Source organism: Cavia porcellus, unplaced genomic scaffold (assembly GCF_034190915.1).
Source record: "Cavia porcellus strain 051 isolate PalLab524CR breed Dunkin Hartley unplaced genomic scaffold, mCavPor4.1 scaffold_1, whole genome shotgun sequence".
NCBI lineage: Eukaryota > Metazoa > Chordata > Mammalia > Rodentia > Caviidae > Cavia > Cavia porcellus.
In genome coordinates this window covers 188,724,593-188,736,666 of record NW_026947484.1, presented here as the reverse complement: position 1 = coordinate 188,736,666, position 12,074 = coordinate 188,724,593, and the positions used below count along the sequence as shown (strand labels likewise).

General features: G+C 47.8%; 1 protein-coding gene across 1 annotated transcript in view; it reads right to left on the bottom strand.

Annotated features, from left to right (window-relative positions):
• The window catches only part of Gabbr2 (gamma-aminobutyric acid type B receptor subunit 2), a 355,790-nt gene that overhangs the window by 201,982 nt on the left and 141,734 nt on the right, over window positions 1-12,074 (bottom strand). The window contains exon 3 of the mRNA XM_063224805.1: window positions 10,859-11,029. Coding sequence (XP_063080875.1) covers window positions 10,859-11,029 — 171 coding nt within the window. The remainder of the gene's footprint in view (window positions 1-10,858; window positions 11,030-12,074) is intronic.

Sequence of the window (12,074 nt, the reverse complement as noted above, 5' to 3'; positions counted from 1 at the left end):
TGTGCCAACAGAAACTCGAGTATGAGTTTACTGTAGTGTTGTTTATAATCAGTAAGGACTGACAAATGGCTTCCATGCTCTTTAGTGGGGTTTTCTTGAGTAAGCAATAGCAATGGAGAGCAGAGACGTTTTTGAGCAGCCGTTGGACAAAGATGGTAAAAGCATCTACCTGCTGGCCCATTCCAAATTTCTTTTTTTTTTTTTTTTTTTTTTTTTGTCTTTTTCCTTTTTATTGGTACTGGGGATCGAATTCACGGGTACCTGCTTGCAAGGCAGGCACTTATGCCGCTGAGCTACACCTCCAGCACCCCCCCCCCCCGCCAAATTTCTTGAAATGACAAAGAATTCAAGAAAAATAATCTCTGAGGGCTCTGGCTCAGGTAGAAGCAGTTCACAGGGTCACCAGGGCCAGAGTCAGCAAGCACTAGGTGGTCATTAGGAGTCACAGTGGTAAATACTAGCTGGCCTGGGAATTCTCCCTGGGCTACTAAGTTAAAGGAGTCACACATATATTAAAAGCATGTTTATTTGTACATCCTGGTGTCTTTTTTACTTTTTACTCGTCACTTACACAAAATACCTGATGCCCAAAGTTGGAAAAGGAAAGGTTTATTTCTTACAGTTGTTGGAGGTTTCAGTCCATACTCAGTTGGCTTCAAGGCAGGGTGGCATGGTGGGGCCGCAGCTCATGGTGGCTGCAATCAACAGGCGGAAACCAGCAAGAGAGAGAGATACACCTTCTCCCTGCCATTACATTGCCAGCTGGCTCCACCCCTATGTGGGTGTAGCACTGACATCATCAATCCAAGCACTAGACAATGAACCAATCACAAATGCATAATGCAAGCGCATGAGGCCTGGGGGCCACAGACATAAACCATGACACCTGGAAAAAATGGAATGACTCTAAGTCCAGAGGTTAACAGTGACCTCTAAGTGGTGGCCAGGTGCTATGTTTGGAGGTGGTTTGTCCCCAGTGAATTGTGTTAGAGATTGTGTTCCCCATGTGGCTAAGCTAGGAGGTAGTGTGAAATCTTTAAGCAGTGAGGCCTAGTGGAAGGTAATTAGATCACCAAAGGCACTGCCTAGCAAGGAACTAATGCAGCTCTCCTAGGATCCTGCTTAGTTCTCAAGAGAGGGTTGACTTGCCGTAAGATCTCTCCTTCCTGTATACGTTCCTACCACTGTGACACCATCCACCATGAAGTCTTCAAAGTCAAGCCCACACTGGTATGATGGCCTTGAACCTGTAGAACTGTGAGCGAAATGAACCTCTTTTTCATTATAAAGTACTCAGCCTCAAGTATTTCACAACAGCAAAAGAAAATGGACAAAAAACGCATTAAGCTATGGTCAATTTTTAATTATCCTTTTTGCCCCTCTGTGTTTTCCACATTTTCTGCCTTGAGTACAAATCAATATTATGATTAGAAAATAATAATATTTTAAAATAAAAATCAAAAAGTAACAACAAAGGGATAAATGATATAAGAAAGCAGCTACTTTCTTTTATGTAAGAAAATAAAATAATCTTCTAGTTTTGCTTTTGAATACTGCAGTGGCCTCCTGGCTGGCTTCCCAGCCTCTAGTCTACTTGTCTCAATCTTCTCTCAAGACTTCTAGCATCTCACCCTCCCTACCTAAGAACTTTCTGTGGCTCCCTACTGCTGGCGGGCAAAGAGCCACCTTAGTGATACAAGGAGACTTCACGGTCCTTTCCGCCCCTTCTCGCCCCCAGCACTAAGTAATGGAGCCCCATAGACTTCTCACCATTTTCTGAAGGTTCTATACCCTTTCCCCATGCCAGTCCTTTGTCCACATGGCTCTGGTGTTCTCCAGGCCCAACAGATGGGCTTTGAGGGGAACCACAGCCAGAATGTCCCAGAATAGCTCTGGAGAATCTACACATGACTGGACACACTGTCGCTCAGGAGGACTGAGCACAATGAGGGATCCTGGGAGGAACTGCAGGGGCAGGTGTGGAGGGGATCCTGGGTTCTGATATCCAGGAGCTAAGAAAGTAATACAAATGATACACCGAATCCTAAGGCAGGAGCTCCAAGGGACTACGAGATCTCGTGAGATAGGTTATTACCCTATACGTGCACCTCCTTGCTTCTGGGGTTGGGGGGGCACTATCACCAGATCCCTGGCCTCTTCTCTTCAAGGCTTACATACATTCCTGTCATCTATTGGTTGTCAAATCCTGACAAAGTCATACACCGCCCTGAATGAGTTCTTGAAAATAGATGGCACCATGCTGGCTGACTGGGTATAATCACCTACACACAGTAGGCACTCAGAAAATGGCATGAGATGACGTGACAATGACACTTCCTACCCTAAGTGTCCTGATGCAGCAGAGGTTTCACAAGGTTGCAGCTATGTCTGGGAACACAGCCCAGGACTGCAGGGGGCACCAGGAAGTGTAAAGACTTTGAGGGCACTGTAGATGGCCGATTTCCCCCAGGGAGTGTGTCAGAGAAGGCACACTCTCTCCTCATCTTTGTGTTCCGGGATCCACGCAGGCTGCAGTAAGGACACAGTCACCTCTGGAGCTCCCATGTTCCTAGTCCTGAGGTCATCCCCAGCAACCAATGTGAAGCTATGTCTCTGTCTTAGTTACTTTTTCTCACTGCTGAGGCAAAACACCTAGCACTCAAAACTAAAGGGGAAAAGGGTTATTTGGTCAGTTGTAGAGATTACAGTTGTCTGGCTCCAAGGAAGGGTGGCGTGGCAGAGGGGAAACTGCTCATGGCAGGCAGAAGACAGAAAGGCAAGCAAGGGGCCTTAGCAGCCTCTTTCTGCCCTTTTTATACCTATCAAGGCAATGGGGATTAGGGCGGTGCCAAACCAGTCAGTGGACTGATTTAGTAATCATGTACCCTTCACCCCAGCATCACACACCCCAGATCCAGTCACCTCTGAGAAAGCCCCGCCTATGACTGCATGAGGCTTCGAGGGGATGTCTAGATACAAGTCCTAACAGCCTCCTCTGTAACAGACCTAGTCACCCCCTCCATACCCGCTCAAGGGCCCTGGGTATGCACATGCTACCACTGGCGTGACAGGGCATTGACACTAGAGATCTGACAGCCAGGCTTCTCCCCAAGCAGATTCTCCACCTCTGAAGGGATGGGAGAGCAGAGAATCCCCTTCCTCACCCCTGGCCCACTTCCCAAGTTTAACGAACAGGTGGCCAAGAAGTCTTTGTCCCCGTGGTCTCCAAACATTAATCAGTCTAGCTACCTCAAGGACCATTTCACCAGGTGTGCACATCACCCGTGGAACCACTAACTCTGCATTTTCCTTTAATCTGTCTCACTTCTTACCGGGAGTTCCACCCTAAGTAACAATATCCATGAAGCACAGAATGGGAGCCAGTAATGATTTTTTATAGCCTATAAAACATAAATATAGCACAGTTAAATTTGCCCAAATCTATCCCATGGTTATGCCATACTCTAGGAAATAAGGAACCTACCTCCCCAAAGATGCCAGAGGCTACAACAAACAGCTACCCGCGGGTGGGACAGAAATGTACCCATTCTTACTGGCTGCCCTGCAAGTCTGGTCCCTTCCTAAGGTGGAGGTAAGAACAGAAAAGGGGGGGGGGATGAAGCTTTAGGCCACAGATGAAAGTTGGGGTGAAGGTGTGGCACTAGATTAAATCTGATTTCTCTTGAGTTCCTCTTGTCCCCTAGTGGTGGAAAATCTGACAGCCTAGGTAAGCTTGAGGCAGGGGGAGGCCATGGTATATGTGGTCCTTTTCTAAGGAAAAGTGGGCCTAGGTGCCGGTGGTCTCACCACCAATACAGTGAGTGTCTAACTCCAGCAAGCAGCAGCCAGGTTTCTGCGTCCTCTCTCATGTCTGACTCTTCAGAGCTGGGGTAGAACCCAGGTGAAGCTGATGATCCGGCTGAGCCAGGTACAACTCAGAAGAACCTCCAGGAAAAAGCACCCAGACACAAACGACAGCAGGCATACCCCCAACTCCCACTCCAGCACCACCCAGAAGTAATCACACAGCAAGCTCTTGACAGCGATGTTTCCTGTGGGTGGCCTGGACTGTGCCACTGAGCTCTAGAAGAATCTGCACCAGTAAACAATGTCATGTCCACAAAAGACATCAAGTTAAGAAACAGCAACAGCCTGAGTCCCACACCCTGTCACTGCTGGCTCCTCTCTTCTTTCTATTGCCCTGGTGACTTCTGGACAGGAGGCAGTCTGGACAGAGAATGAGGTCAGCATGAGGGCACACGGCAGGGTTGGGATGTTCTGTGCCTCCTGTGCCCATATTGCCATGGCAGGTGCAGACTCAGGGTAACAAAGATGAAATCACTGCATTTGCTCCTAAGAATCTGACCAAATACACAGAAATATCCTTTACTGAACCACACCCTTAACTGCACATTGTGGCCGGGACACTCTGCCTGGGGAGGGGACACAGACTAGTGCAGGCGATGGGGAAAGGATGGGGGAGCAGGGGGTGTCTGTCTTACGCTGCATGGCACTAAGAACAGGTACTAGGGTAGTGCGCACGGAGTCAGGGCAGCTCACCTGACCCTACTGGGAAAGAAGTGGCAGCCAAGCGGGAAGGGTGTTCCTACAGAGAGAGGAGCAGACATGGAGATGTGGCTGGATCCGCAGGGCAGAAGCAGAAGAGACCAGAGGTGGGACAGAGAAAGTGGCCTTGGGGACCATGAAAGGCCTCCTGAGTCACACTAGGGGCTGGCTGTTGCTCAGAGGGTGATCCCCTGGGTTCTGTGCATCATGGGGTCCCCCTGCCATCCACCGCGGGGGACTTTCCCAGGCTCATGCTCTGAAAGAGCAAACAGCAACTTAGAGTTCATCAGAGACCCCAACAGTGGGCCAGATGGCTACTTGGCAAGTGGGGAAGATTCTACAGGCCCAACGGGGCCCTGGCGGGCCTGAAAGGGCAGGTGCTTTGAAGAGGAAACTCCACAGATGGCGACCTTTCTCCCTGGCAGACCGAGGGCTTTGGTGGGTCTTGCCACTTGAGGAGGTCTCTGTAAGGAAAAGTCAGCCCCATCAGCCCTCAGATCACTGAGGACCAGCGAGGAGGCAGGAGGTCTGAGAGCCTGGCAGGAGGGAGAAGGAAGTGGGGAGTGGCACGTTCGCAGAGGCACAGAAATTCTGCCACACAGGGGTTCCTGAGTGGGGGCAGCGACAGAAGGAGGAACCAGATTCTCAATGATCATAAAATGACTGCTGCCCCCACCCAGTGCTCTTGTGAGCCAGGTTCTCTTCTTAGTGGTCTAAGTGTCCTGACACACCTGATCCTCACAGCCCTGAGAGGTAGTAGGTACTATGATTACGCCTATGTGCCGAAAAATAAGCTGGAAAATAGGCATATGGGAACAAACCGCATGTCCCGGGTCGGTAGTGAAATGCAAATTAAAATGACAATGACATTCTTTAGAGTCACCAAACCTGGACACTGACAACACCAAATGCTGGTAGGGGTTAGAATAACAAGAAATCCTCATTACTGGTGGAAATACAAAATGGCACCGCCATTTTGCAAGACAGTTTGGCAGTGTCTTACAAAACAAACGTATGCTTGTCATATGATCCAACAATAAAGCTCCCTGGTATTTACCCAAAGGAGCTAAAAACTTTTGCCCATACCAAAGCCTGTATACAGATGTTTTTAGCAGCGTTATTCCTGCCAAAGGAATAACCAGCGTTATTCGTTGCCAAAGCTTGGAAGTAACCTCGATGTCTTTCAGTAGGCAATCAAGTAAAAAAAATTATGGTATGCCGACAACAGAATATTATTCAGCATTGAAATAAAATGAGCTATCCAGCCAAGAAAATACACAGAGGAGTTAAATGTCCATTCACTAAATAAAAGAAGCCAACCTGAAAAGATGGCATTCTGCATGATTCCAACTATAAGACATGAAAAAGGCAAAATCATGGGGAATAGGAAACTGACAGGATTTTTACGTAATCAAAATACTCTATATGATATTAAAATTATAGGTGCACATCATTACATAGTTTCCAAACTCATAGAACATGCACCAGCAATTGAGACCCCTAAAGTAATCTCTGGACTCGGGGTGACTATGATGTGTCAGTGTAGGTTCATCAGTTGTCACTAGAGTGTCACCTTGGTGGGGGACGTGGAAGATGCATGTGTATGGGTGGGGGACACATAGGAAATCTCTGTTCCCCCTTCTCGATTTTTCTGTGAATCTAAAAAAGGGTAAAGTCTGAAAAATCTGGATCAAAACAGAGGCACAAAGTGAATAAGTAATCCCCACAATCATATCCCTGCCGATGGCAGGATCAGGGTCAACAGCCAGTCCCCTGGATCTTCAGCCTAGGGTCAAAATGTTCGAGCTGGAGGTGTTTCAGGGCAGCTGTTCCACCTCCCTCCTTACCTTACAACATGGGAAAGAGACTCAAAGAGAGCAAGGGATTTGTCTAAAGAAATTCTGAAGGTTGGTCGTGTCCTAGAATTAAACACCAACCGAATTACTTGGGGAAGATGATTTGGTAGCTAGAAGAGCTGAACTGGGGGACAGCCCCCAACCCCCTGTCCTCTGCTGGCCCTCCCTCCGTGCTTCCATCCTGGGCCTGCAGCAGCCCTGTGGGCAACACAAGGTGCTCTGGCCTTCTGTTTCCACCGCCCTCATTCTAGTGACCTTTACCTCCCCTCCATTTTAGCCCTGACCCCAGCCAGGGCCCTCAGTCCCCGTCCCTCTAGCTCTGACCACACCCTCCTGTCCCTCCAGTTCACTCCTACACTCAGTCTCCACCAAGCCTTCCAGAGCTCCACTTCCCGCAGCCCCCCAGGGTACCCACCTGTCCAGTGCTCCCCAACTCAGACCCAAGGACCTCTTTCTCAGCATACCCTGACCTCACCAGCACCTCCACCTTTGTGTTGCAACCCCAACACTGGAACAAGTCCTCCCTCCACCCTTTCTGCTCCGTCCCAGTCCTAGGCCTGCTAATAGGCAGTCAGGTCACCGAGTTTCGAACTGCTCAGAGCTCAAAGGTGTCCACCACAAGAGGGCGTCATCACCCACTCGGAGCAGACGGAGTCAATGGTGCGGGCAGTAATTCCCAGGCTAGAACTGGCCCTAGAGCTTGCAGAGGCCAAACATGGGAGCCAGCTGATGTAATGGTTCTGGGGTGTGGCTTGGACATCAGGACTTTTAAAGGTGCCCCGTGAGTCTAAAAGGTGTTCTATCCAGAGGAGTACTATTCTGTAGTATAAAGAAACTGTTGTGCCACAAGAAGGATGAACCACCAGCACACTATGCTATGTGGAAGAAACCTGGCACCAAAGACTGTTGGTTACACCATTCCATTTACATGAAATTTCTAGGGTAGGCGAGAAATAGAGAACACACCAGCCTGGCAGCGAGGGATGGGACTGACCGTGGACCAAGAGGGCCTGTGGAGTGACAGGAGGACTGTGGAACAGGGCCGTGATGAGGGTTGCACACCCATGAAAATGTGTTAAAAATAACTAAATCATGAAATGTATGATATGTAAATTACATGTCTGCCAAGTTGTTAAAGGTGAGGAAAAGGAAAAGAAAAAGAAATCCAACTTAGAATTTTATTTTGGATTTTTTTTAACAAAGAGAGAAAAGAAAAACAATTTTTCTGGTGATTCTAGTGAGCAGCCAGATTGAGAACGCGGTGCAGGGAGCTTGGGGCTGCCCTGACCTGAGGTCCTGTGCACTCATCTGCTGTCCTCCACAGCGTTATTCTCTGAGTGGATGGGTTAGTGTTCCCAGAGTTGTGCCATGAGTCACAGAGCAGTGAGTGGGTACTGCATAAGCATCTCACATGCAGAAGTCTTTCATTTACCATATTTTTCTCACCTTAAGCTCTCATTTCCCAGTGCTTGAGATGTTAGGGGCCCTGTCCCCACCTTACAGGAAAGAGAACTAGACCTCTGCAAGGTGAACGGACATCGGGGTCACACAGCCCTTGCCAGGCAAAGGCTACCAAGCCCTTCCTTCTTCCATTTCATTAAATCTTTGACCCAGAGAGGGCCTGGCTGCAGCAATCTTTTCAGTCATAGTTGTCCCCATATAGTTCTAAGAGCTCTAGGTGAACTGCTGGAGATCACACAGCCACGCCTTGCCAAAGCTGGGCTTAGAAGTCAGCTCATTTGATCCAAGTCTGGAGCAGCGTCTGGGCCCTCAGAGACCAGGCTTGAATCTAAGGAACGGGGTGCTTGCTGGAGCAGCTGATCCCAAAGCTGGGAAGGCCCCCACCCTCTACTCCTTTCAGGCGACAATGCCAGTGCAATAAGCTCTGTGGGACTAAGGGCCTTCCTTTCCCTCTAACTTCACAATTGCTTTCACTTGACATTCCCTCTAGTGCACCTGTTTGGAACAGAAGTGCTTGACACTGTTGATCGACCAGTTTCATGAAAGGAATCTAGTTTCCTTTGCACTCACGAAAAGCTGTTAGCCCTGGCACATTTCCAGGGGCTGTGCTCCAGGGATGCAGGCCAGACATCAGGAGAGGGAAGCCAAAGCCCTTGGGCACAAAGAAGATTCAGCTGGGCAAAGGGTCTTTGCCAGCAATACTTCCGAGCACCATCCTATCCTTGGGGAAAGAGGATTCCCACAGAGCTGCCCGGAGAGCCTCAACACAGCCACGCAAGGGTCAGAGATATGGCACCCAAATGGCAGTGCCTGATCCCAGTGATGATCCATAGTAGGGAAAACACTGACCGACAGCCTGGAGGGTCAGGCCAGACTCTACCAGCATGTGTCCTGGGCAAGCAGCTGCCAGCCTTCTGCAAGCCTCAGCTTCCTCGCTTGCAAAATAGAAACCATCACTCCTCCGTACATGGCTGCTGGTTGAGAGGTGTCTGGGAGTCTAAAAAGCACTGAATCAACATTAAGGAATTTATCCTCTCTAGGCAAAGACTGATGGAAATGTCAAAGCTCTGAGGCTATATACAGGTAGCCCCGTAGGATGCTGGCAAGTTACAGGTGGAAGGAGGGATGGGAAGTCTGAACTGGGGATTCAGTGCTGACTTTTCCATGGACCATGTTTCATAACTCCAGAGGTGCTGTGAAACCATGAGCTGTCTCTCCTTACTTCTCTGGGTCTCAGTTTTCCCTTCTATGAATCAGGAGATTAGCAGAGGTATCTAAGGCAGTGATAGAAAGGATGCTATTAGAAAGAAACAGGCCCCACAAACCACTGCAAAGTCAGGTGCTAATGGGATCAGGGTTCTGGTCCTGATCACAGGGTTCTGTGAACCTATGTCAGGCTCATTTTAGAATATCTGTCACTGCTCTACAAAGGGCAGTCCACCAGTGAAAGTGCCTTCAGGATTCGGCAACAAGTTGTTCCCACCAGTGCACGAGTCCCCTGGGCCTCTTCCTGGGGGGCTGAGAAGCAAAAAAGTGGGAGCTGAGGAGGGCTTGCTTTGTTTGAACCCCACTCACAGCTGGGGCCAAATGCTTCTGCTTTCCAAGCACCTCCAAAATCATCCCAGTGTATGCATGAACCTCACCATTTATAAAGCTCTTTCAAATCTATTTTCAGTTGACAAAAGCCGCTCAGCGTAGGGTTATTATCTCTATTTCACTTCCAGGGTGAGGAAACTGCAACTCAAAGTACAGTGGCTTCTCTGAGGTCACAGAGCCAAGGGGTGGAGTGGCCTCTGTTACCCACAGGAGACAAGAGCCTCAAGAACCGAAGTGAGGTGGAAACCAAGGCTGGTGATACGCACTGCACTCTGCCCCACTTCTGTCACCGCCTGCCTGGGCTTTTTTCCCTTCCTGGGCTGGCAGGAGGGTGTGCGTCTTCCCTTACTTCCTGGCTAATGCCTGCCTCATGCCTGGAAATTCCCCATGTCTAACAGGTGGAGATGCCTGGTCTGGGCATCACACCTAGGCTGCTTGCTCTTTTGGTAGGCCCTAAGGATAAAGAGTATACATGCGAGGAGAAAACAAACAAGAAAAAATAGACCACTTTGCACTCATGTAAGGGGGGATAACTTTCTAAACATTTGCTGCTGTCCCTAAGTTAGTAAGACTGGAGGTGGGAGTTTGCAAGGTCATCGGTGAAACTCAAAAGCAGAACAGCCCTCTTAGAGGTCAGCTCCTCTCAAATTTTTAAATGGTCCACTAATGCCAACGTTTGGAAACCTATGGCCACGATGCACCCCTAGGCCTGAAGGTGCTGGCTGCGCTCTCCAAGGACTGTGAAGACCTCTGGGGTCTAGTACACTAAGTTCCCACACCACCATCTGACTGACCACTATGCCTCATTAAAGCGTGAGGGCAATCAAGGCCTCCAAGACTGGCTGCAAAGCAAATAAAAAAGTAAAATATGTGTAGTATGAAGTCATTTGGGCTTAAACTTATGTGCCTAAAAGGTGCCAGGAAGATGAATACCAAATTGAAAACAGAAGAATTGAAGAAAGTGGGACGAGAAGTTAAGACAAAGCGATAAATTTTACTTTCTTACCATACATGTTTTAGATTTTTCTTTTCCAAAACAAAACAGGACCTCATATATTTATGTGTGAGCATAAGCCATTATTCAAAACAAAACAAAAAGCGAAAAGCCACTCAAGTCAAGATGACCTGGAAGTTGTGGTTCCAAGCCAGGTTTTTCCCCAGACTCTTCTCTTGATGGACACATTATCTTAGAAAGTTTCTACCTCATCAGCAATAGGGACAAGCCCGTGGACCTTACAGGACCGAGACCCAGGAGAAGGACATCCCCACTCCGGTGCAGGCTAGGATGGGGGCTCCCAACAGCGCCCTGCATACATCCATCTGCCACCAGCTCTCTCTTGCAGCACGGCGCTACGGGCAGCCAGGCGGGCAGTGCCTACCTCGGAGAAGCGCTGCACGTCCTGGGTGAGCGTGCCCACGCGCCGCCAGCGGTAGTGCTTCAGCAGCTTCAGGATGGCTGGATTCACCGCGTTGTCAGAGGGCACCGTCCGGAAGAAATACGGGTATTTTTTCTTATCGGCTAGGACCGGTGTGGTTGCAGCAAAGGAAAGCTGAAAACATACAAAAGAGAACCCACGTTTAACTGGGACCCCCAGCAACCTTCCTAGCAGCACAGACACCTGTGGTGCTTCCTTGTGGCACAAATAGATGGGAAAAGAAAGTTTCGAAGCCTTTTCCTATAAGAGTAATACATCATCATTGAAGAGCAGGTCTAAAAGTGTAAAATAGAGAAGGGTAAAAAAAATTAACCAGTGATTCACTCTTCTCCAAAGGACCCCCTTTAATGTGTTCCCTTCCTGTCCTTTCTCTGTGCAAAGTGGTTTTGCATTTTTACTGACGTTTCTTCAGCTCATTCTCCATGTACAACAGGAGTATTTTTCCCACCACATAACATCCTGTAAGCATTTAACCATCACGTCAAAAATTGTGAGCTGGGGATTTAGCTCAGCGGCATAAGCACCTGCCTGGCAAGCATGAAGTCAGAAGTTCAATCCCTGGTACAATAAAAAAAAATTACGAGGTAGCTCAAAAATTCCTTGTGAATATTTTAATAGCTGTATAATATTCCAGCATATCAATATGCCTGTTTATTGGATCATCTTTCATTTGGAAGCATCTAGATTGCTTCTAATTTGTCATTATTTTTCATTCTTTTTGTCCTATTAGTCTACAGGCACCTTTTTTTTGTATTTCAGGATTTTTCATAAAATAGAGTTTGTGATGTAAAATCCCCCCCCCACACACAACCAAAAAAGAAAGGATACACACCTTTACAGTCTTTATGCTTGTTTCCAAAAAATACTGTATCAGTTTGCATACATGTCAGGTATAACTGGAGAGTCAATTTCTCTACATTCTTATCAACAGAAAATAAAACATTTCTCTATCTAATTCTATGATGAATATCATTTTAAAAACTGAATCACATTGCATTCACGGTTACACATCATGTTGAACTTTTTTCCATGAAGTTGTTAACAATAAGCATGCCCTATTTATTTTAGGAATGTCTTTTTCATTTCCTTTATTTTTTGAGCAGTATCCTAATGCTTTTCAATTGAATTTAATGAAAACTTCTCATATGGATAGCATTCA